This window comes from Amblyomma americanum, chromosome 4 (assembly GCF_052857255.1).
Source record: "Amblyomma americanum isolate KBUSLIRL-KWMA chromosome 4, ASM5285725v1, whole genome shotgun sequence".
Taxonomy (NCBI): Eukaryota; Metazoa; Arthropoda; class Arachnida; order Ixodida; family Ixodidae; genus Amblyomma; species Amblyomma americanum.
Window position 1 is genome coordinate 81,983,429 of NC_135500.1, and position 23,463 is coordinate 82,006,891.

At 45.8% G+C, this 23,463-nt stretch overlaps 1 protein-coding gene across 2 annotated transcripts in view; it reads left to right on the plus strand.

Annotated features, from left to right (window-relative positions):
- Positions 1-23,463, plus strand: part of LOC144128084 (DNA mismatch repair protein Msh6-like) — a 111,769-nt gene that overhangs the window by 54,614 nt on the left and 33,692 nt on the right. For both annotated transcript variants that reach the window (XM_077661155.1, XM_077661157.1), the window contains exons 18-22: positions 4,169-4,274; positions 8,498-8,660; positions 13,227-13,335; positions 14,380-14,628; positions 22,269-22,438. In XM_077661155.1, the coding sequence (XP_077517281.1) occupies positions 4,169-4,274; positions 8,498-8,660; positions 13,227-13,335; positions 14,380-14,628; positions 22,269-22,438 (797 nt within the window). The remainder of the gene's footprint in view (positions 1-4,168; positions 4,275-8,497; positions 8,661-13,226; positions 13,336-14,379; positions 14,629-22,268; positions 22,439-23,463) is intronic.

Here is a 23,463-nt window from a genome sequence, read left to right on the forward strand (position 1 = left end):
ATTTTTTTAAAAAAAAACTTTCCCAGATGGTCAGATTATTTTATTGTGGATTTTGAATGAACAAAATAGGTTAGGTCGGGAAAAAAAAGGTGAAAAAAAATTGGGGGCGGTATTTTGTCCCCAGCATCACTGAACTGCCAAAAATGTTCAGTAGTATATAAGGGTATGGCAGTCCTTGAAACATGGCTTAAGCAAACCCTAATGCTGAGCCTTCAGGTTCCCCACGGCAGTCTTGTTCTCCTTGCTGAGATCCTTGATTCCAACAGTCTGCTTCAGGGACAGTACATAAATAATTGCCTTTGAAGTGTCTGCGGCAACTGATGGAATGTCGGCAAAATTAACCGTATTCTTAGCAGTAGGGAAGTGCTAGTCTGCTCGAGCATAGTCGTGGTACATCCGTGTACGCAGCAACGGCGCGTTGCCACAGATCAACATGCGTCTGATAGAGTGTGTCGTCTGCGGTTCCTGGGTCCTTACAAGGACGAATGTAGCGTAGCGCTCGTGCGCACAGAATGCATTAGCTGCACTGTCGGCTATCTGGCGCTGCCCGCACGTGGTAGCAACACAAAAGGGGGAGCTGACTAGGCAGGCAGCATATACCACATGGCCAGCATGACCAGCAAGGCATTAAGACTTATCAAATCACTGGTGATAGGTGATTTAAGACCATGCGCAGTAGCTTCGCTTTCGACGCTACCACTGTCCCACGCCCTCCGTGCTTATGCTTCCACATGGGATACTTTGCCCCACCGGTGCACATACAGGAAATAGTTGACCTTGCAGGCCGTTGGCACGTGCTTAGGCGGTGGTTACTTAGTTTTCAGTGCCACGTTTTAATTGTTTTTTTAGGTCTGCATGTTCTTTTGGAACCAGTGTCGCGGGGGCTGAGAGGCACTCGTCGATCTCTGCACTTTTTGGAACCGTGGGTTTTTCAACTTCAGGGGCAAGTTTACGGTGCCTCCTCGTTCACCATAACCGAATGGTGCAGCCAGAGTTATTCGTTTTATCCGAGACAAACTGCCATTGCCTAATGCATATTTTGATGACAACACTGCACTCGTTCATAGTAAGCAAGCATTCTTTACATCTTCAGCCGTTATAAGTGGGCTTGACTGTACTGGATTATCAAATGACCCTCAAAAACTTGAAAAATTAGCTGCGGTTTAACTACTGCTTAACCTGGTTGAGAGCGAAAGCTGTGGTGCATCGGGCAAGTAGACGCAGCTTGGTGTCTGTAACATTGAGTGCATTCTGCACACTGTATGGACAGCACTCTCACCCTGTCACCCTGACAGGTGGCAGTTAATGGTTGATCACAAGAGGTTGGTCACATGTGCTCTTTTCCGCACTCCTTCATGGAGTCTAAGTCAAGTGCACGGCTTCGGCTTATATTCCCCCCAGGCTGACGTCACAACGGCAGTTTCCATCGCACGGCATCACGTAATTGTCACGTGACTATTCTACTGGCGAATTGAAAGGTCAAATGTCAAGGTCAAAGGTCATGTCCATGTGGTGCGGCACCATGATGGTCCACAATGTTAGGCTTAAGGGCTTAGCTGTGTTGCGACTTGTAGCCATGCATGACCTCTAACTCGGCGAAAGTCAAATTTAGTGCCACGTGAAGTGCGGCTCTACCTAGCATAGTGAAGCTTTCGCTTCAAAAACCATTCAAATTACAAATGATTTATCTAGCGAAAAACCTCACAGGTCAGCTGCCACTGTGTAACGCGAGATTCAGCAGTAGCTGTAGAGACATTTTCATTGCAAGCTGTACTGAATTTAAGAATTTGAGCGTAACATTTATACATATAGCTATAGAGCATTCTTTTTAGTTTTCCACACACACTTGTTCGACTAGTGCTCCTCTCCATTCCGCTGTTCCACACACGCAACACCACCGCTGCTGAGCCTCTCTTCAGGCGGCGGGTTTTGCACTCACTGCTGTAGCACAGTGCATCACAGATATGCCGTGATACATTCCTCCATTCTCATCATACTCTCTTCCACGCTACCTTATTTTCGGATGGTTCCCATGACAACCACCCTCAGGTTGCACATTCTTTGTTCTCATCATGCCTTCCTCCTTCCACGTAACAACCCTCTGGAGAGTTCTGGTGGTAAGCACCCTCCAGTTACGCATTCCTCCGCTCTTGTCTCCTCCTTCCACGGTGACCACCCTTTTCCACCCTTTGAGTGGTTTCTGTGGCATCTACCTGCCAGTTATGCACTGCTACTACCGTAAAAACCGGAATATAGGTCGAACTTTTTTTCAAAAAACCATGGTGAAAAGTCGACCCCCGTCTTATATACCGGTCATTGGCGGAAAAAATACGGAAGTCTTGCAACAATGGGTGGATGAAGTCAGCAGCCTCCATCACCATCGCCATCAGCAGCAGTGCCGCCATTTTGCGTTTCAGTAGATGCAAAGCGGGAGCTAACAGAAATTTACCGTCGCCTTCAAGAAAAACACGATTGAGTACGAGGAAGCTCACGGGAACCTGGCGGCACAGCGCGAATTTGGAGTATCCGAAAAGAGCATTGAGGCAGAAGCTGCGTATTACAACTTGCAGCAACCAGAAGAAAACATCATTTCGTGGGCAGACCGTAGTGTATCGAGAATAGGAAGGAAACGTTGCGCTGCGAGCAAGATCGCTGCCTGTGACTGCCGAATGCATCCGCGTGAAAGCGGCAGAGATCGCGCGTGCCTCTAGACTCACGAGGGCGCAATTCAAAGGCTCGCCATCCTGGTTGCGGCGATTCACGAAGAGGAGGGCTTTGCTCTATGGCGCCGTACTTTCCTGTGCGAGAAACAAACACGCGGGCCGATTGGTGCGCGATATTGTTAAAAAATTTGCCGGGTGTACATACAAGCAGCATTTAAATGAAATTAAATACTGTCACCATTGTGCAACCTCTCGAGTCGCATTTGTTTCAAAGTAAGGATGTCTTTCGGTACTTTTCCCATTGAAAAAGATATTTTTCATTTTTAGAATTGGTTAGTTAGGGGGTCGACCTATATTCCGGTCCGACCTATAGTCCGGTTTTTACGGTACTACAATAATGCGAAACCCAGGGAATGTGCACTTAACAGCTGTCGTTGTAAAATGGCAACGGATACAGTAGAACCCAGTAGAACGGATACGGTAGAAGCAAGGGGAATTTGTGCTATTACCAGAACTGCAAGATACCTTTTAAGGAGGTTAAGAAAGATCGGCAAAGCACCAATCAGCATCTGAAACAATGTGCAGCTGAGTTCGACTGGCTGGTCGACGTGAGACCGACAGCTGCCATCGCTGTGAGCTAGCACAAACCTTACTAAAGCAAAACTGGAGCTATGTAGCCAGGCTGTTTGACTTTCAAGAGAGAGGGTCCCTCCAATCGTTGTCACACCTGTTGCTGTGCATACGTCGGAGGTGTGCTGGAAACTATGCACCACGAAATTCAGGTTTGAGGAGAGATATTTGGATGATGCTTGCCATGCTAAAAAACTTTTCAGCAGGGCTGAAAAAACTTTCAGTCCTGCTGAGATAACAGAAAGGATATGCTTTGGTAGGAGCTATGGTGGCCAACTAAGCGGTGCACTTGGTGGGTGAAACGCATTTACGGGACTGGGCAAGGAGCACTTTTTTAGGACTTTGCAAGAGGAAACACTTTAAAAGGAAGCTGTCATGGGGCAAGTCCCATTACAGTTTGCTTAGAAGTTCTTGTCCCACTTTTTATGTGTTAGCATAGAAGCCCCAGGTCGGAAAAATTCATCTTTCCATCCGTCTGAAGCTTCAGTTGGCAGCTAGCAAAGTGAAAAGAGGGAAATTCCGCTCCTCACTTTAAGATTAGAAGAGAGGGAAAGTGGGAAAGGAACACAAATAGAGGCAAGAGGGAAAGTGGAGTGGGAACTGCTTTCATGGGAGAAGGGTGACAAAGAGAGGGTGGAGGTGTTATGTCACACTGTGATTGCTGGATTGGATTGGGAGAGTGGAGTGGGAGTTCAGCATGTCATGGTGATTGATAAACTCGATCACGCCACCTGTTTGCACGGTCTGTACCATTCCATTCACTGCCCGCTCCCAGTGGGGGGGAGCACTAATGCTGACGCATACTCTGCTGTGTCGGTTGCATTCATCGTGTATACTTTTTTTTTTTGCTTCACCCATGATGTCATATTGTGCAGATCCTAGATGGGGTGTGCCTTCAAAACTTGGAGGTGTTGCACAATGCATCAGGTGGCACTGAAGGCACCCTGCTGGCTACCATGGACTTCTGCTGCACACCCTTTGGTGAGTTACACCGCATTCCTAGCATCTACCTGTAGCCTTAGTCACTTTGTGTCACTTCGCTCTCTCACCATTGTACTCAGTGTTCGTCTCTCACGTCGGTGCCATTTTGGATTAGGTTTACTGGGTCAAGTTTGGTCTCATATGTGCACTTTTGCATTTGCCACAGACCTGCCTTGTCACCATTGCGGTAAACACCCATTTACTGGAAGTCGTAAAAGAATCGGAAAAAAAAAAATTTTTGTGTATCGATAGTGCATTGTAAATATTTAATCGTTCTACTAACTTTATTTTGCAATGCAAACTGTACCATGTGAAACCAGCACTTAGTTACAATAAAAGGATACCTGTGTAGTGATCCGGCAGTGCAGGGAATGTGGCTGATAACACCACATTGGCTGCATCTGCTCCCATATGAGCTGCGGCTTAAATGATGCCACTGACTGTAGGGTAGGGCATAGCCATCACTGCCGTGTGAAGTGGAGTCTTCCGCACCTCACTTGTTTGGTGCTAATTCTCCAAGCTTCATAGGCTTCAACAGGAGTCATGCATGTCAGCATTAGAATCACACAGATTCCTAAGTGGTGGAGAGTGACATACGTTGTGGCGTACCGGTGGAGACTTCGTGAGTTACGTATCTTCATTGTCTGCATGCCATGGTAATAGGTAGTTAGCCCTTTTTCTCAAGTTTCCACTGGCCAAATTTTGTGACATTTGAATTTCGTCTTGAAAACCTTTCCATAGGCTTTGACATGCACAGTACCTATTGGAGTTTATTGTGAGACATGAGGAACTAACTCTGTTTAAACTGTATTTTGAGATACAGTGGCCGACTGATTTTTCAGACTCCAATATACAGCAATCCCTCATTATGACTAAGTCAGCGGGACGGCGCAAAAATTCATTATAAGCGGTAATTCGATATAAGCGACCACCCGAGAAAATCTAAAGCAGTCAAGCTTTAACTGTGCCGCAACTAGTCAAAATACAGTGTATTCAGTGAAGCAAAACCTTACTCAGGTGCAAAAAAGGCAGTGAGCTTCGGCTGTTTCAAATTCTTACTGGGCGCATGCGACCCCTGACCAAGCATTGCACGAAGCAGTGGTCGCCACCTCTGCATTCAACCTTCGGGGTATTTCAAATCGTGTAGGCAGTGGCCACTTTTATGGAGGGTCACGAAAGACTACAAGGGTATCCCGCTGGAAAGCACCGCAGATATCGTGGCTCGAGTCTGAGGTTGTGTTGGTTGTGCTCAAAAAACGATTAGCTGCTTATTGTGGCACACAGTGCAATCGTGAAAACTGAACGGTTTTGCACTAGGGGCTTTGCATGATTACTGGGTTATTTTTCCCAAGGTGTGCAGCTGTGAAGTTTGCAAAACGAGAGTTTTTCGCCGGACAGTTGTCGACGGCATATGTGCTAATTCAACTGTTCAAGTGTTGGTGTTCCCACAGCGTTGCGTCCACGCCGTTGACAAATCTCTAGGAACAAAATTCATTGACCCTACTACGCATTTAGACCGTTTCTACCCCTCTGCTTTCTCACTATCGCTCCCCGCTTTCTTTCCCTCTGTATAGTCGGATGGCGCGAATTGAGCGTGACCGGCTCGAGGAAATCGCCGGGGAAACACCGTGGTTGCATTGACCTGCATGTTGACAGCCTGACTCGCTGCTGGCGACACTCGGATTTTTCGTGTTTTCGGCAAGTTATCTGTCGATTTGCACCGTCAAAAGTGCAGCGAAGCTTGGGGTGGTGTTTTATTGCGATGCAGACCAATTACAGCGAGCGGCGAGCAAATTTCTAGACCGGCTTCCCCCAAAGTCGTCTTCCCGATTTGTTAACGTAGCTCCTCGCGTCGAACACGGCAAAGGGCATGCGACCAGCAGTCGCTTGCGTCAAAGCAGCAGATCGACAACACCGTTGTTCATACTTGCAAGCGCGACCTGCGGGTCAGCTTCTCGTTTGAAGCGAAAACTCTCAAGAGTGACGTTGTTCACGCACTTTCGAGAGTTTTTGTCTGCGTTGGCTGATGTGAAATAATTAGGCTTAGCGACGACTACGGCAGCCAGGGAGCAGCTCAGTTCGTTGCGTGGCGCATCCGCAGTCGGCGTCGTTGCCGAAAGCTCGGCTCGCTCGCGACTTGCAAGTGTGAATGCGCTCATAATCGGAGAGACACTTCTTTTGTGCTTTTTGGCACGTTTCAGCACCAGAAGTGCTCTTTAGAGCAGTAAAATTTTGCTCATCAAGCGCACCCCACGGAATGCTATGGCGCAAGTCTGCCTGCGGTCTTTTGGCCACTTTTCGGCATCCAAGAGATTGCGGCTTTCTGGCGTCACAAAGCGTCAGGAAAGCTCTATTTTCCTGGGGATTCTATCACGGGGACACCAGCGATGCGACAGCGACCGATTGGGGCGCGCTGCACCACGGAGTTTGACAGCTTCCGTTCACTCTGCTGTAAACAGCTGGGGGCACTCGGCACTCGCTTGGTACTCATTGCTAGGAAGGTCATCGTTCGTAGGTTTGGTATTCTTGTGGCCTGCTCCGTGCCTGCATAAGACTAATTCGTCGGCGGAATTAATTTGACACTGCATGCGCAAAGGGTCGCCCACTCGACAGCGGCGATGCCTCCACTCGCCATCGCTCTAAGTGGGTCAAGCTCTTTGTGCGCTTCGAGTAATGCGGCTTAAAATGCATGCATTTGGGTCGGGACCGGAAGAAATTTCGAATAATAAAGCGATGTTTCGAGTAAAGCGATTTCGTTATAAGAAGGGATTACTGTAACTCGGACTGGTGCGATGTTTTTTACTTTGCTAAGGAACTGTGGCAGCCACCGATCACTATTTCAGACTTTGTGGACTCCAAAAGTTAGATTTTTCAGACTAATATAGATGCCATCAGTGCTGTGAAGATCATCTTTTTGATCAAAAATTGGTTTTTCGACCTAGCATTGCCACTAGCGGGCACCACCGTCACTAACAGCTGGCCCATCGCTGCCGTGAAAGGTGCCATCTTGGATTTAAATGGAGGCAGTTAGACAGATTAGCTTGGATAGGCTTCGCTATTTGTTCCTCCTTGTTGCTGCTCGAATTAATGGCATGCTCTTCATTGCTGTCGAAGCGCCTTATAAAGAAGAATGCAGGATCACGTTGAAAACTGGATGGCGGCACCATCCGCCGTAGCTTAGACAGCGTCGCATTGGGTGTATGGCAAATGGGAGACACGGGGGTGCCAGTGGAGCTGCTTGCTTCATCTTGCTTCTTTCAGTCGGTTCCCCCTCTTGGTCTTCGCAACCGTCATTGCCCCCTGTAGACACAATGTTCTTGTCTTTGTGTGGTGCACGTCATGCATCGCCACGTTTTCACGGCATGGCCCGCAGCCGCATCACTCTCTGGTATTGCTGACGTGAGGTGGTCTGAACATAACAAAAGCTTGACTGGCTTGCATACAATCTGATGATATCGCTTGCAAACGGAGTGCGAGAAACAGCAAGGTTCGCAATTTTTGAAGCAGGTTTTTTCAACAAAGTGTTCTTGAGGTTCACAGATATTTCGGACTTCAATTAATTGGGCTGTTTTTCGGGTTCCACCGAGTACGGAAAATCAGTCGGCAACTGTTCGTGAGTAATGTTAATGAAGGTTTACTGCATATTCCTTCCTCAGTTCACCAGTACTCACTTTTTATTGCCCATTGGATTGCCTTAGTACAACAGAAATGGCGAAATAGGTGGGCTAATCTAAACCGCCAGATCCAAGTTGTGAAAGAAAAGGCTGTCATTAACATAGCCGTTCGCCCACTGATTCCTAGTTGTTCCCTCATTTGTGCAAAGCTTTCTGTTCACACATCTTTTGATTGACCTGTAACTCATTCTGAGGGATGACTGAGCTTCGCTATTTTTGTGAGCACGTCAGTCTGCACTGAACTGATGGCAAACACTGGTTCTTACAGCCACAAGTGCCTAAATCATGCTGAGCACTGTCGCGGCTAAGACTGTGCAGAGACTGGAATGATATGTGGCGAACATTTTGGTTTAGTGACGTCATCCTAGAAAGGGCTAACAATTCATGTGAGTGAATTCCATCTCGTGGTTGTGTGATGTCAAAGCCTTGCTGGGAGGAGAACATGCCCAGCTGGCCCGTACTGCAGATCAGTTTTGCAAAGTAGCAGAGGCAGAGCATGTTGATCTCTTGTCTAATGGCGTCCTGCTGGTGTCTGCCCATGCCTGCCAGGTAAGCGGCTGTTCCAGCAGTGGCTGTGCAGCCCCCCGTGTCGAGTGAAACTCATAGAGGACCGCCAGCATGCTGTGGACGACCTGCTCACATACTCCGAAGAGGCCAAGAAGACTCGTGAATTGTTGCAGTCACTGCCCGACCTTGAGAGGCTTCTCTCCAGGTCAGAACCACCTGTGCCTGGGCGATCTGTTGCACTGAGATAGGCCTTTGCATTGGTCAAGGGAGTTGCCAAAACGCACCCTCTCTGGACTGTCGCAAACTAGTTCCACTGCCGCTTCCACCGTGTTAGCGCCAAGTGCACGCGACGGTCCAAAGGGTGTTATGGCAACGCCCAGGAAGCCCTTTTTGCAAAGGTCTATAGTGTTGACCTTTTAGCTTCACTAGTCCTAATGCTGTATAATTTTTATTTTTAGGTGTTGGGGAACAAGACCATAACCATTCAAAAGTGACAGGCATTGTGTGAAAATCTCCTTTTGTGCATGCTTGTGCTGGGAAGATAGATAAGACAACACGGGCCAGCATGCACAGTCTATGGCTGAATTCTGCATCATTCAGCAATACTTGTTGGATACTTCTTTAACCATCCTCGGCATAGAGCTTTTCATGCGTACCTAGAGCGAAAACTGGCGCCGTTGCACTTCATCCACCAGGGGCATTCTGGGAGATGAGGTGTTGTATTTGGCTTGGCTAGCATTGTGCCAAGAACGTGGATTTCATAACTGTTATTGAGGCAGACCTCAGAGGAATGCTTTGGTGATTTTATGCAAACTTATACCGAACCTTCACTCATGCTATATTGGATAAATAAGTAAAACATGCTTTATTAAGAGAATTTAACCTGCACAATGTAGAGTGCGTTTGCGGTGGCTAAAGTGATGATTCCACAACTGGATCTGTGTTTTTGGCCAGACACTAGCCAAGCCAAATACGAAACATCTTCCCGGCACGCCCTTAGTGGATAAAGCTTTCTTTAAGGGGAGATGAGGCTCATAAAATTTTTTTATTTTTTAACATATCTTGCTCAAACTCGGTATATATAATCACAGAATGCTGTTTTCGAATATGCTTTAAGATTTCAAATATCTCACCTGAAAGAAAATATATGGCAAAAGAACATATCTTAATTAGGCCATTTCTTATGGGCTTTTATAGTAATTTATCAGTTAAGAAGCTTTTTTAAGAATAATCGGACATTTGCAAAGACCCACAGCACATCCTAAAGCTAACAGCATGCCTATAAAGTCATTATGTTGATCATAAATAAATAAGAAACCTGTAAAGAAAAAAGTGTGACAGTAATTAGCCCCTACTTGGCCTAATTGCTAATCTATCATGTTTAAAGGAAAAAGGAAAGCTTTAGGATGCTTTAACTGAGAAATTATCATAAAAGCTCACAAGAAATGGCCTAATTGGGATGTCTTTTTGGCATAAATTTCCTTCCAGATAAGATATTTGAAATTTAAAGGCCTATTTGAAATCAGCATTCTATGATATACCTGTCTGCCAAGTTTCAGCAAGTTATGTAAAAAAATAAAGTTTTTTAAGACCCTCATCCCCCCTTAGGAAACTCAAGCTAAATACGAAACCTCATCTACCCAGAGTGCCCTTGGTGGATGAAGCGCTCTTTCAAAAACTTGCAAAAACATTGGCACCACTTATAACTCTAGGTAATTTTGAAAAACTCTATGGACCTCAGTACTAAAGGACTCACACAGTGCAAGCACCAACGTCATGCCTAGACAGAGGATGAAAGCTTGAGACTTGTTCTGATTATTAATTTAGCCTTTGTGTTTGTAAAATACTGTTTGCAAAATGAAACATATTTGTGGATGTCCCTTTCTGTGTTCTCACTTTTCTCTTATGTCTTCTGCTGTTTACTTTGTTCAACTATCTATTCAGTTGAAGGTGCAATTTGCACACAAACAATGTAGAGTTACAGTTGAATCTCGTTGTAGTAAATAGGTAAGATATCGTAAAATAGTTTGGTATGGCTGAAATTTGTAGTATAAAAGTTGGTGAGAAATGCACACTAGAGCAACGCAGTTTAGTCAGTGAAGGGACAGCAGCCCAGGCAATCCTTAACAGAGAAGTGAGGAGACCTTTTCCAAAGATTTAGCGCAATTTCGAAAGTGCTCGCTGCGTTTCCGGGGGCCACAGAGAACCAAGCGCCAGTTAGGTTGGCTTCCCGACACAGCACCACCAGCACTCAATGGTGGCAGGCCAAGCATCACCTGGAGTAGATTATAAGAGTGAGTTGACAGGCTAGTTGGCTCTGCACTTCTCCAAATTTCTGCCGTAGCCCTTTCAGGTGCCGTTCTTGGTTTCGATCGAAACCAATTGTATTTTTACCTAAATAGTATATTCAGTCCTCAAGAAAGGGAATTTGTTAGTTGTCCAGCATGAAAGACCAGCGGGTAAGTTTTTACAGCGATGTGAAAAATACTGCACAAAATAGTAAAATTGAAGTGTTCTCATTTGTCAGGTTAGCACCCTGGGGATCGTGGAATCACTGTGTTTTTAAGATGCAATTTACGCTCAAAATTGAGCGCAAAAAGTCCATGTTTTCACTCATGGAAAAATCCGTCTACACAGATATGGCAGACAACATGCTACCTAGGTCACTGTTCTGTGGAATATTATTTACTGCATTCACTGCGTGGCATAAAAAATACATTTACTTGTGGTTAAAAGGGTGCTAAATTTTACTCAAATAATGAAATCACTACATCATGCAGCACTCTCTGAAAAACCTCTGGACTTTTTGTGTACACAATTGTGTACTGTCATCAACGAATGAAACACGAACAAAAAAACAGGTGGCAACACAGAATCACCAATATATTAGCTCCTGGAGGTGAAATATAAGTGAGGTTGATTAACACTTCTGAAGAGGAGTCATCACACCTTCGAAGTTAAAATAACCTCAGCTAGTATTTAGCTTTCTCCTGGCTAAGAGTTTATTTTGCTGTTCGTAGCTCACTTGTCTTGTTCGCATTTCATTTCTTGCTGATAGTACAAAGCGCCTGAAAGGGTTAACAAAGTTGCTTTTAAGCGGCGACTTTATGGACACCTGCAAGGCATACCCGCTGTGCGTGCGCCTGCACGCCCATTGCCACCCTGCATCTTTTGTTGGAAAGGGGCATCTTCTCCATGTGCCTCATGCTGGCTCCCTGTCGTGCTTGTGCCATCGCACTTTATTAGCGAACTTCACACAGAGTGGAGCGGCAGCTGCAGCTAGCTCAGCCTTATCCCACTGAAGTAAAAAAAGTCACGCATCCTCAGATTGGTCTGTACCGCAGTGCCGGTTCCGGTGGTGGTAGCATGGATGCCGCTCGCCTGCTCACCTTTGCTGCCGCACTCGTGTAGACTGGGTTCAGCATACGAAAGTACAGCGGGCGCTATACTTTCAAAACAGCCTCCCGAACTACCTTTTCAATTACCGAAATAATTGTTTGAAAAATAGTTGCAACACTACTAAAAAAATTTGAATGACTATTTGTTCTCTTCCTTGGCCCAGATTGGACAAGAGAGCTCTATCTTTCACAGTACTGCAAACAACTTGTGAGATGAAGTATAGGTTCCATTTTTTTGCTGTGCTCGGTTGACTAGAATATTTTTCGTGGTCCATGTCAGTCCAAATTCACGAGGTTTTACTGTACCTTGAACCAGAACCACATAAAGGAAGTGGTCTAGAAGCACTATTTGCTTGAAACGAATACTTCGTAATTTCGAATGCCAAACATTTGCATTGAATCAAATGTCGAATATTTTACTATTCGACCAAATATTCGAAATGATTGAATATTTACACAAGCGTGGCATTGTGCAAATGGTACCCAGCAGCTGTACCTGCCATGCAACAGCCACTGCAGCCTGCCGCATCATAGCAACTTCAATACTTAGCTAAGGACACTTGGGTATGATGGCTTCTGGACTGAATGAAGGCCACACATCTTCCATTGCCCATTCCTCATAGGGCGTTTTCTATATTGTCTACCTCTATGTGAAATACAATAGAATCTCGATGGTACAATCCCGGTTTCAGGATGATGCGAATTTCTGACATTCCTTGGCCAGGGTGCATTGCATACAATGCACAGAAATCCGGATGTTGCGGATAATACGAATGCATGAGCCACAACCGCACCCACGAGCACTGGGTGCTGCCTGTACATTGCCAGCGCTGGGATGGCCAGTCACGACGCAGTACGCACCGCGAGCATTAGCGATGGCTCTCAGCCCACATAACACTGATGTCGTGAGTGTTGGCCCGGCTATAAATAAATCCCAGCAGCTTGAAACTTCCGTGTAAATGCATTTCCTGTATTTCTACATATGGATTTTGTTTGTTTTGAATGAGACAAATTTCGGTGATATGAATATTTTTCTTGGCCCTATGAGATTTGTATCATTGAGATTTACTGTAATATCATGCAGCTCCCATCAGAATATGAAAAGAAGAAGAAAAAAAGCTCTCTCACTGCCCACTTTTTTGAACTCTTGTAGATTTCACTGCACTTTTGGCACCAGGTTTGACCTTGGCAGAAGCTGCAGTTGCTCTGTCGCAACCCTTATTTTACGCTCAGCAAACAGTTCTTTTGTAACTGCTTTAAAAACTATCACTAGGAGCCTACTCTGCTAGGCAGTAGGAGCAAGCTTCTGCGTGGCCTCAGGTAGACGGTTCCAGATGGACGCAGTCACTCTCTTCCCTCTGCGGACAATGCAGGATTCATGGCCAGGGCCTGGCACGCAAGAGTGCCTCCCATCCAGACCAGCGTGCCATCCTGTACGAGGACACAACATACAACAAGCGCAAGATTGGCAACCTGCTCCAGGTACAATTGACTTTGCTCCACCTTCTGCCCTTAAACTCTGGGTTCCTCTAATGTATTGCTCCTTAAGGAAACTTCCCTACTTGGCTGCAGGATAAGACATGGTGCAGCTTTGCGTATTTATCTTTTACAGATCAGTGCAGAAAAGAAGACGGTGATGCAATGCTCGTGTTGTCGTGTTCTTTTCTGCATCCATTCTGCGCGTTCCATAAAAGATGAATTACCAACAAGCCCAGTCTTCCGTCTTTACTTATTCAAGTCTGTTTGTATATATTAGTGACAAGTTTAACTGCCAATATTTCAGTGTAGGAATATAAACCTTAGAAGAGCTAATAGAAAAAACTGGTGCAGCATTGTTTGAACTGTTATTCTTTTTGCATATCCATTAAAATCCCCCAATTAGTGGCCACAATCAGCTGCTTAATTCTTTTCTATCCACTTCCTTCACTCCTCAGTCAACCTCACCAGTAACGGGAGTGCCCAACATTTGCTAGGCTGAAAACAATTAAGTGTTACACACTTCAGGGGTGTACAAGACAACAGCTGGCCAGCCTGACTGATGATTCTACCAGTTCTCTGTAGAACTGGCTGCCTCGTTGAAAGAAGTCTTCGTTTTGGTCAGAAGTTTCTGTCCCTATTTGCATTGTGCAGCGTTACTGATGGCTGCATCAGCAGTGCCTTTCTAGCCACACCCATTGGCTACAGCCCTTATATTATTGAAGTGTTGTTAAAATCTTTCTGAGGCTGGACGTTTTGTCTTCTTGCTGGGGGAGAACATTGTTTACTGAGCGTACTTTAACCCACTGCAAACCTTTTTTTTTCTTGCCAAAAAAAAAAAGAATTTTGGGTCTCTAAGATGGGCAGTAAATTAGCTCAAAACACGCATTGTGAGGCCGCAATACAGGTAATTGCACCATGATGCAACAGCCCCATTATCTTGGAACCATCCCCATCTTGAACACACCATCCCCACCTCATTGCTATGTGCCATGTTCTACTGCTACAACTTCACAGTTCTCTCTGCTGAGTGGATGGTGTTGTGCGCAGGCACTCGAGGGATTTCGGAAAGCCGTGAAGGTTGCACCACTGTGGGCCGATGTGTTGCCTTCATTGACATCGCACGCTCTGATGGGATGTGTCTCGGCCGGCAGCAAAGAAGAGCAGTTTCCAGACTTGACAGAGACGCTCGAGTTTTTCGAGAACGCCTTTGACCATGAGCAAGCCAAGAAGGAGGGCCGTGTGACACCCTCAGCAGGGGTGGACGCCGACTACGACGAGGCGATGCGACGTGTCAAGGTAGGTGCATGCTTTCTGTGGTCGGATAAGCTTCGTCTGCCTGAGCTGTGACAGGATTTGTCCGTTTGTCAGTGCTTTCAGCTGGTGATAAGCATGTGAAGTGGAAATTCTACGGCTGCAATTCCAGAGTGACAAAGAAAAATGAAATGAAATTAGGTGCAAAGTGAAAAAATATCATCAGTCACTGGTGGAAGTATGGTCATGAGCATGAAATGTATGGCAAAAAAATTAACAAACATGTATGTTGTGCTGCCTAATGTGAGAACCGGGCAGTAGTTCCTAGGCTACGCTATATGTGCAGTGGAAACAGCGCCAGTAAAAGAAAGCAACACTGCATACATAGAACAGCACAACTGTCTATAAGTCGGTAGTCAATAAGCTTATTTTTCCAGGTTCAGCTGGAGGTTTTCCTCACTAAAAGCTAACTGTGCAGCTTGACTGTAGCCAGGAAACCCCTACTTGCTCTACAGGAAGTTTTCAAAGCTGTCACACATACAGTAGTTACAGTATGAAAAAAAAAAACACTACACATGTGCGTACTGACAGTAACAGCCTTTAAAATAAGTGAAACAAAAAACAAAAACTAAATGGTCATACGTATGTTCAAAAGAAAATATTAACAACACGGAAGTAAACATTTGGCTATATACAAGAGGGTGCATAAAGCCACATTTCAACAAAATATTTGTGCAGCTCAGTTTTTGTACATCCCGTTGTATGATTATATTTGTTTAGCACATGGGGCAGGTTATGAGACAACATTTTTAATTTATGATTAGTGCGAAACGTGGTGTATCCCATGTATTAGAGTTTCTCGTATGTATGTTAGCACGACGCGTGTCCAAGCATGCAAGCCGCCACAGTGGCTCAGTGGTTAAGGCGCTCGGCTGCTGACCCGACAGGCGCAGGTTCGATCCTAGCCGCAGCTGTAAAATTTCGATGGAGGCGATATTCTAGAGGCTCGTGTACTGTGCGGTGTCAGTGCACGTTAAAGAACCCCCCCCCCCGTGGTCAATTCACTACGGCCTCCCTCATAGCCTTAGTTGCTTTGGGGCGTTAAACTCCCATAAACCATGCACCGTGTCCAAGCATGCCAGAGTAGAATAAAACTCGGAAATAGATTCTAGCGAAAATTTCATTTTTTGTAACAGCTTATAATTGTATAAGTGATCAACATAGATAATGTTACGTGTTCGGTAGGCATAGTTGGAGATGGTCATGCTATCGACATTAGCAATTATTCGAACAATTTTTTTTATTGCAAGAATCTTATTTATGTCAGTTTTAGTCATTGTGGTCCATACTAAACTGCAATAGTTAAGATGAGAAAAAATAAAGCATAATAAATTTGTAATTTACATTTCAACGGTAGATTTGCGGGGCATTGCGACAGGGCCCCGGAGATGGAAGAGAGTTTTTTTGCAGAGATGATCAGTGGGGTCATCCCATTTTAAGAAACATGAAATATATACTCCTAGGGTCTTGTACTCTTCAGTAATTCCTGTTTGTTGGTCTTCAATGTTGAGCAGGCAGTTTGGGATGATTGGTTTATTTCTTGCGCAAAATATTATAGCATTGGTCTTTGTAGGATTTATCTACCGTATTTACTCGAATGTAACGCGAGGGGTGACACTCCATGCTGCCCAGCGGGAAAAAATAAAACCACGAATGTAACGCGAGGCTTAGGAACGCAAAGCAAAGTACCTTTAATAGACATCGCAGCTAACATGTTTACTAATCTTCCTTGCTTTCGGAGGCTGAGTTCTCAGAAATGGAGTCCTCCTTTTCGCTATCAATGTCTCCCAGTAACTTCTGTCGCATCGACGTTGTTCGCCGCAGAGAGAATCCATTCCTCTTCATGAACGTTTGGGCCCACCCACGAGATGCTCTGAACTTCCCATCTCTCGAGCAACCTCTCTAACTTTTCTACTTTCTATGAGACAGTTGCGCTGCTCGATAACAAAGTCTGCCACTTTTTTTCTCCAGCTGGACGTGATGGCCGTGGCTAGGCTCACGAAATCCTTTGCAATCGGACTCACATTTAAAAAGCCCCTCCCGCTGCAGCCGCCATCCGCGGATGGTTGACTCGTTGAGGTCAAGTCTTCAAGCTGCCGCAGAATTCCCGACCTTTTCAGCTAACAGGATCGCTTTTCTCTTAAAACGAGTGTCGCGCTGAGCACGAAGCGTTGCCATCGTGTGCACTGAATCAATACACCGCGAGTGACGCCACAAGAACACGACACGACGATGCGTTGAGTGCGACGTCGCAACGAACACAAAAAAATGACAGAGAACAACGCTTTGGCTTTGGATGGATGGGGATTTGGCTTCCGTGGTACCCATATTGCCAGCATAAGATCGCAAAACTGCGGAAGCCGAAACCAAGTAGATTGCTTTGAAATGGCTGCACCGCAGCACTGCTTTAGGCCAATCGAAGTGCGGTATTAGATTATAATGCGAGGGTAGAGTTTAAGGGGAAAAAAAAATCGAGGAAAAAACTCGTGTTACATTCGAGTAAATACGGTATAATTTATTTATGCTATTCTAACCCCTCCCCTTCTACTCTCTTACCCCCTCAAATTCGTTAATTCCTTTGCTGTGCGGATGCCTATGCAACATTGCAGGCTTGGGGTTGCTCCCATTAGCGGTTATTGCTGTAAAACATGCTTTTATGTGCTACAGTAATGTCTACACCAGTGTCGGCATCAAGCATTTTTTTGTTCAGCTTACTGCTTAGTTCAAGAATGATTCACATTTTTTCCTTGAATACTTGGAGCTGCTTCATGTTGCAAAGCTCTCATGGGTAAATATCCACGTTGTCTTTAGGCAGTGTAAAACTCACAAAAGCTGCTTAAGGACCACAAGATATACACATGAATTTTCAATTGGTGCTGGTATGGACTGTCACTTTGGTAGTGTCTGCTGAGGCGACAATTTTGGTGTGGCATATATCTTCAGTCCTATATTATAACTGACTGAAGTTCAAGACTTGTTGGAGCTTTATCTGTCATGAGTTCGTTTTTTTTTTTTTTTTTTTTGCAGCGAAAAATATAGCAGAGAGAACTGGTTTTTATGATGCCTTTTACAGTGCATCTGATGAGAAACTGTTTGGCTGGGCGGCATCGTTCTAATTCATGCATAGGCGTGTGAGAATATTCGATAATTTTCAATATTCGGACGGATAGTAAAGAATTCGATGCTCGATTCGACTCGAATGTTTGATATTCGAAATCTCAAAATATTTGTCTTGAGCAACAAACATTTCGGAACTCTTGCTGCATGTGGTTGGCTACATGTGGCTGCGTGTGGTAACCACCCTCCAAGTGGCTCACATGGCAAACTCTCAGGTTGGCCATTCCTACATCCTCACCACACCCTCCTCCTTCAGTGGTTACAGTCGAACCCTGTTATAACGAACAGCTTGATTTTTCGCAATTTGTTCTATATATCGAATATTTCGCTCTATCCAAACCCGGTTTTAATGAATTTCAGTATCTAGTTCGTTATACAGGATATTGTGCACTCAAACAAAAATGTGCTAACGAAAGTAATGCCACGCCACTCACCACGAATATCTGCTCCGAAAGCAATTTATTGCACAGCAATGTGCACTTACTTGCAGTAGGCGGTGATCTTGGTTTGCACTGTGCCCCTAGTAACATCAACGTGAATTACATTCTCAACGCATGCTAAAATGTCAATCAGTTCAAGACCGCTTCCTTGTATCTCGGCACAGTAGTGGTGCAGCACGTCTGCTGCGGTAAGTGCTTCATGAAAAGTAGGGAGAGGGCGATTGTCTTCTGGCGGCGGCTGCTCCTCATCCTCCTTGTCGCCAGGCACCAGCACATCAGCAACGATTTCTGCATCCAGTGGGCATGCTGCCACCGCTACCTCGTCATCAACCATCACAAAATCTTTGAAGCAGACATCTTGGGGCACAGTGTCAGGAATGCGGGCAAGTTCTTCCCAAAGAGCAGCAGTGTCGCCATCGTCTTGAGTTGCACTCGCGGCTTCGTCAGCCTCCTGGCACAGTCCAGCATGCCGAAAACAGTTCCTGGTTGTGTCCGCTGTCGGTCGTTCCCGAGCAGTCGGTCGTTTCCGTGCGTTTGCTTCGATGGCCGCCTTGTTTTTCAGTATGGTACTCAGCGTGCTCCTTCAACCCTGTAGTGGGCTGCGACAAGCGTTTTCTTTTCTCTATGCTCTACGCAGCGAAGAATATCCACTTTGGTGCAAAGTGGCAGAGTTTGCCACTACTTCGTAGCCATCTTCAAAGTACACCAAAGACAGGAGACGCAGCAACGGTCGGAATCAATGGCACCAGCACACTACTACGACGCACGAGGAGCAACCAAACCAACTGAAAGACTAAACGTCAACAAAGCAAATATGGAGGACAAAAAAAAGGAGGAGAGCGGTTGGCGAAATGCGCAGCCAAAGTCACATTACCCTCTTTCTCTTTTCTACTGGCTATTTTTTTATAACCGCTGTTCGGTCCGGTGTCATGATAGGCCTGGAGCTGCAGCATGTAACTTGATCACGTGGTGAGCAGTTGCCGAATATGAACGCCGCACAGCAACAGGGCGAAGCCGGCAAAGGCGTCGGGGGCTGCTCGACTGGTTGGTTGCTTCCCCCTCCACTTTCTGCGCCCTCTTTTGGTAGTAATTTTTTTTCTTTCTCTACCAGCGCCGCGGCACCGGGGAAGAGAGCAGGCGGGGGAGAGGGCGCATTGAAGCACCCCAGGAGCTGGTGCGCTGTGCCCGTAGGTGTCCGTCGACAGTGCGCTCATGTTCGCTATATCCAATGTACAGTTCGTTCTAGAAAGTACATTTCACGTGAATAATGCTAAGACAGCTTCAGGTGTTCGATATGAAGCATAATTCGCTCTGCCCGGGTTCGTTATTACCGGGTTTGACTGTACCACCAGCAACCCTCCGGTTGCTCATTCCACACACTTGCCATACTTTCCTCTTTCCATGATAACCATCCGTTGTGGTGGAATTAAAGCACACTTGGAGCAGCAGAGACATTGTTTTTCAGGCAGTATGGCTTCTCCTGCGGATAGCTTCAGTATAGGCAGCGGGTATGTCACCTGCAGTGGATGGTACGCTGTGTCAGCTTCCCTAAGATGGTAACTAATGCGTTGAGCCCACACAGCTCGGACAGGGCATGGATATGATTGCACAATATGGCACACATCGCCAACCAATGTTCAAAGGACTGGCTACGTGCCGTAGAGCCCGAACTGCTTGTGTGGAATCTGTATATAGGAGAAGACGGGTCAGTGGTGGAATGCAGAGTTGATCTTTTGAAGCAGACAAACTGTCATGAATGGCTAATATCACAGAGGGAAGCTGTGCCTCTGTGATATAGAACATGTTTGGCATACATCAGCGAGAGCTGGACAAAGGAGGCTGGTGTGCAAAATATGGTCTTTCATGCTTGCATCCACGTGAACATGAAGCACTCCTGTGGAGTCTGCTGGGAGAGGGGCCTCTGCTTCTGTCATGAACGGTGAACGTTGTACATGACACTTAGGTGTCGGTTGTCAGTGACCCGGGGATGCTGCCAAGGAGGAGGTTCCAAAGGTGTTACATGAAGAAGCGGATCAGTAGGGTCAAAGCAATGTGCCAGGCCAGATGCTGTAGGGGTTGCTTGAAGTTTCAGGCTGCTCGCACTATAATGCTACTCGTAACCACTCCAATGCTGGGCCTTCAATATTTTGAAGACATCATCTGTAAGTCCATCCGGCCTAGGAATTTGCGCCGTTTCGTTTGGTCTATGGCTGCAAGAAACTCGTCCATGGTGAACTGCTTTCTGAGAAAGCTATATAGCTTTCCTTTGTAGCCGTATGGCTGCATTTGGGTGGATGTCAATGAGTAATTACCCCCTTTTTACAAATGTATTCCACCTTGGGGGATTCCTCTAAAACATTTGACAAGCATTCATTGATGCCAAGACAACCTAATGGCATGCATTTCAGCAAGTTCCCTGTAGCAAAATTTCTTACAATTTCTCTCCACAGCCTTTCATAAGATATTACATAAGTGCACAAGCACTAGTTCTGCATGAAGTTAAATGGCATATTTGGAATCTGCATGCAAATACATGTTCCTTGAAAATTTCATAGTTGTGACTTCATTAATAAAAATTTCTTTTCTAGGACCAGCTGCCCAATTAGCAGCTGTCAGTGTAGAAAGCATCCCACCATACCTCCTTGACTGATGATCACAGCTATTGCTAGCTTTAAATTTTGGTTGGACACCAGTTCCACACGTGATGCACTAACGAGATTTCTGAGTCATTCAATCAATCACTGTCATCACCCCGTCTCCGGAACCCTGTACACATGTGAGCTCCACTGTCTGTCTGAATTAACCGAAGCGTGACCAGGTTCCTCTAAATTAACGAGTGTTTCATGCCATACAATAGTGCATACATTTGACAGGAGGAACAAGGCATTCAAATTATCCAGTTTTCTGAATTAACAGGGGTCGAATTAACGAGACTTTACTGCAGTACCTTGCAGTGGCGCTCCAGCTGCACCATTGCGCCATTCTGATACATTTACATTTTGCTGTGCTAATCTGCTCCAAAACCGGTAAATTGATCAATATTGTGCCTTAGCTGCGCCAACAAAGAAGGTGCGGTCACGGGAAAACAACTAGTATTTTTGGAACCATTCAGTCTTCCAGTTGGCAGCCTACTAAAACGTTTTCACTGTTGGCAACCCAGGGTCCTGGTGGGCTGGCTCGTGCTAGAATTTAGCAGCCATTTCATTCTCACACATGGAGGAAGAAAAGAACACTGGAGAGGCAGTTAAGTCATATTTTGAAGCCGGCTCCCCCTACTTGGTCGCCGTCTCGGCGCGCTTTCGCATGCACAGCAGACAATGCAGCAGATGGTGGCGCTGCACCCAGCGTTACTATTGGCTACGCCATTGTCCAAAGACTCGCAGTAGTCCTTGAAAAGCACGTTACTTCCGGCACACTTTTTTTGCGTGCAGCTCAGATAGCGAGGGCTTCTCCCAAGTTTTTCTTCCTCCGTGTTCACACATCATGTCGGCTGCATCAAAAGTTTGCATCATGCCGGCCAACCCTGAAGAGGGCTGAAGAAGTATCTTCTGGGTTGAAGAACAAAAGCTTGGAGCAGGTCCAACGAGGTCAGGCTTTGTTGGAACAAGGGAATTTCAGCATTGCTAATTCATTTAGCGAGCTTGATGAATTTAAAAAATTCCTAGAAGCATTGAGATAGTGCCAACATGAAAAAAAATAATGGTTCTAGTGAACTTGTACTTTGGACTTTTAGTCAAGCACGCTTGTCTGAACTTGTGTGCAAGACAGTGCCAGCATTAATAATAGTAAAATGTTTCGTCACTTTTTTTTTTTTTTACACCTTTCTTCTGATTTATTCCTAGCTACACATGGCTGAACCTGATCTCGTTAGTAACAAACTCTTCTGGTGGCTCCTTTATTCCATTCGTGCTGCTACCGGGGTAGCTCCACAATTATTGTTCTGATGCAAAGGTGCTCCGAAATGAATATTTTTCTGCTCCAAAAATTGTTCCGGAACTTGTGAATGGATCACTATTGGCCTTGCTCAGTAGCATATGTGTGGTGGACCCTGTGTGTGTGTCCGTGCAGGAGGCAGACAAGGCCCTGCAGGAGTACCTGGGGCAGCAGAGTCGCCACTTCCGCTGCAAGGCCACTTATGTGGGCTCGGGCAAGCACCGTTTCCAGATCGAGGTGCCGGAGTCCTCTGCACGGCACGCCACCTCTGCCCACGAGCTGCACGGGCAGCGCAAGGGCTTTCGGTATGTTGAATAAGAACAAAAAGGCTCCCAGACTTATCACGCTTTCCCACGGTGAAGAGGCAATGGTGATAGCTCTATCTCACCTGCGTCCACTTCCCCCCATAAGTGTGCTCACTCTCGGACCCGCTTGGGCGACATGACCACAACTGACACATTCTAGGCGGCGGGCCCCTCGCTGGCCTACATTTCCTTTATTTATCAGCTTCACCTGGGCAGCATGTGACTGTGGAAAAGGTTACACTAGGGGAGGTCACCTATACAGGTTATGGCTCTAAAAATTGACAGGACGGTCACAATACTTGGTAAAGTGCAGTTATAGCACAGCTCTGAAGTTTTTTGTTGTTTTTTTTTTTCAGCTCTTAGGCTAGCATATGTTGAAGTATTAAAGACAAATTAGAGACCTGACTGCTTCTTGATGATGTGCAGCAGTTGCGGTTCTAGAGGTTATGCATTCTGGGACTATGATGTGCAAAGAGGCTGATTTTGGGGCTTATGTAATGTTTTGTAGAGTGCTGTGGGTTTCTGGATGAGACGCAGTTGAACAGGTTCCCAAGTCTCTTTCTGATGAACATGAAACATCTGTAGAGGGTCTGGAGTTCTTTTGGCGATTCGCTGTCTTGATGAGGCTGGCGGATGTGGAGATTGAAGGCACTGGCATACATGCTGTGTATGGAAACGTCGACAGTTGTGCACTTGAGGCAAAAATTGATGCAGCTAGCTTGCATTTGCATGGACCAAGTGGCATATCTCATGCAAGCATTGAGTGGTGAAGTGAAATGGGTCATGACTGAAGGGAGTGGACAGAACGGATAATGGGAAGTACAGTGCAATCCACTGATAACAATATTGAGAAAACTGGAAAATCTGATCATTATAACCAATTATCGTTATATCTGGACCAACAAAAAAAAAGCAAAAGAACACACCCACATATTCCCCCATACATGAAGATATTAACCTATGCATGTTGCTAGTGCCATCAGAGCTCCTGTCAAAGGAGCACAGCATCTTGGCGCTCTGCCAAG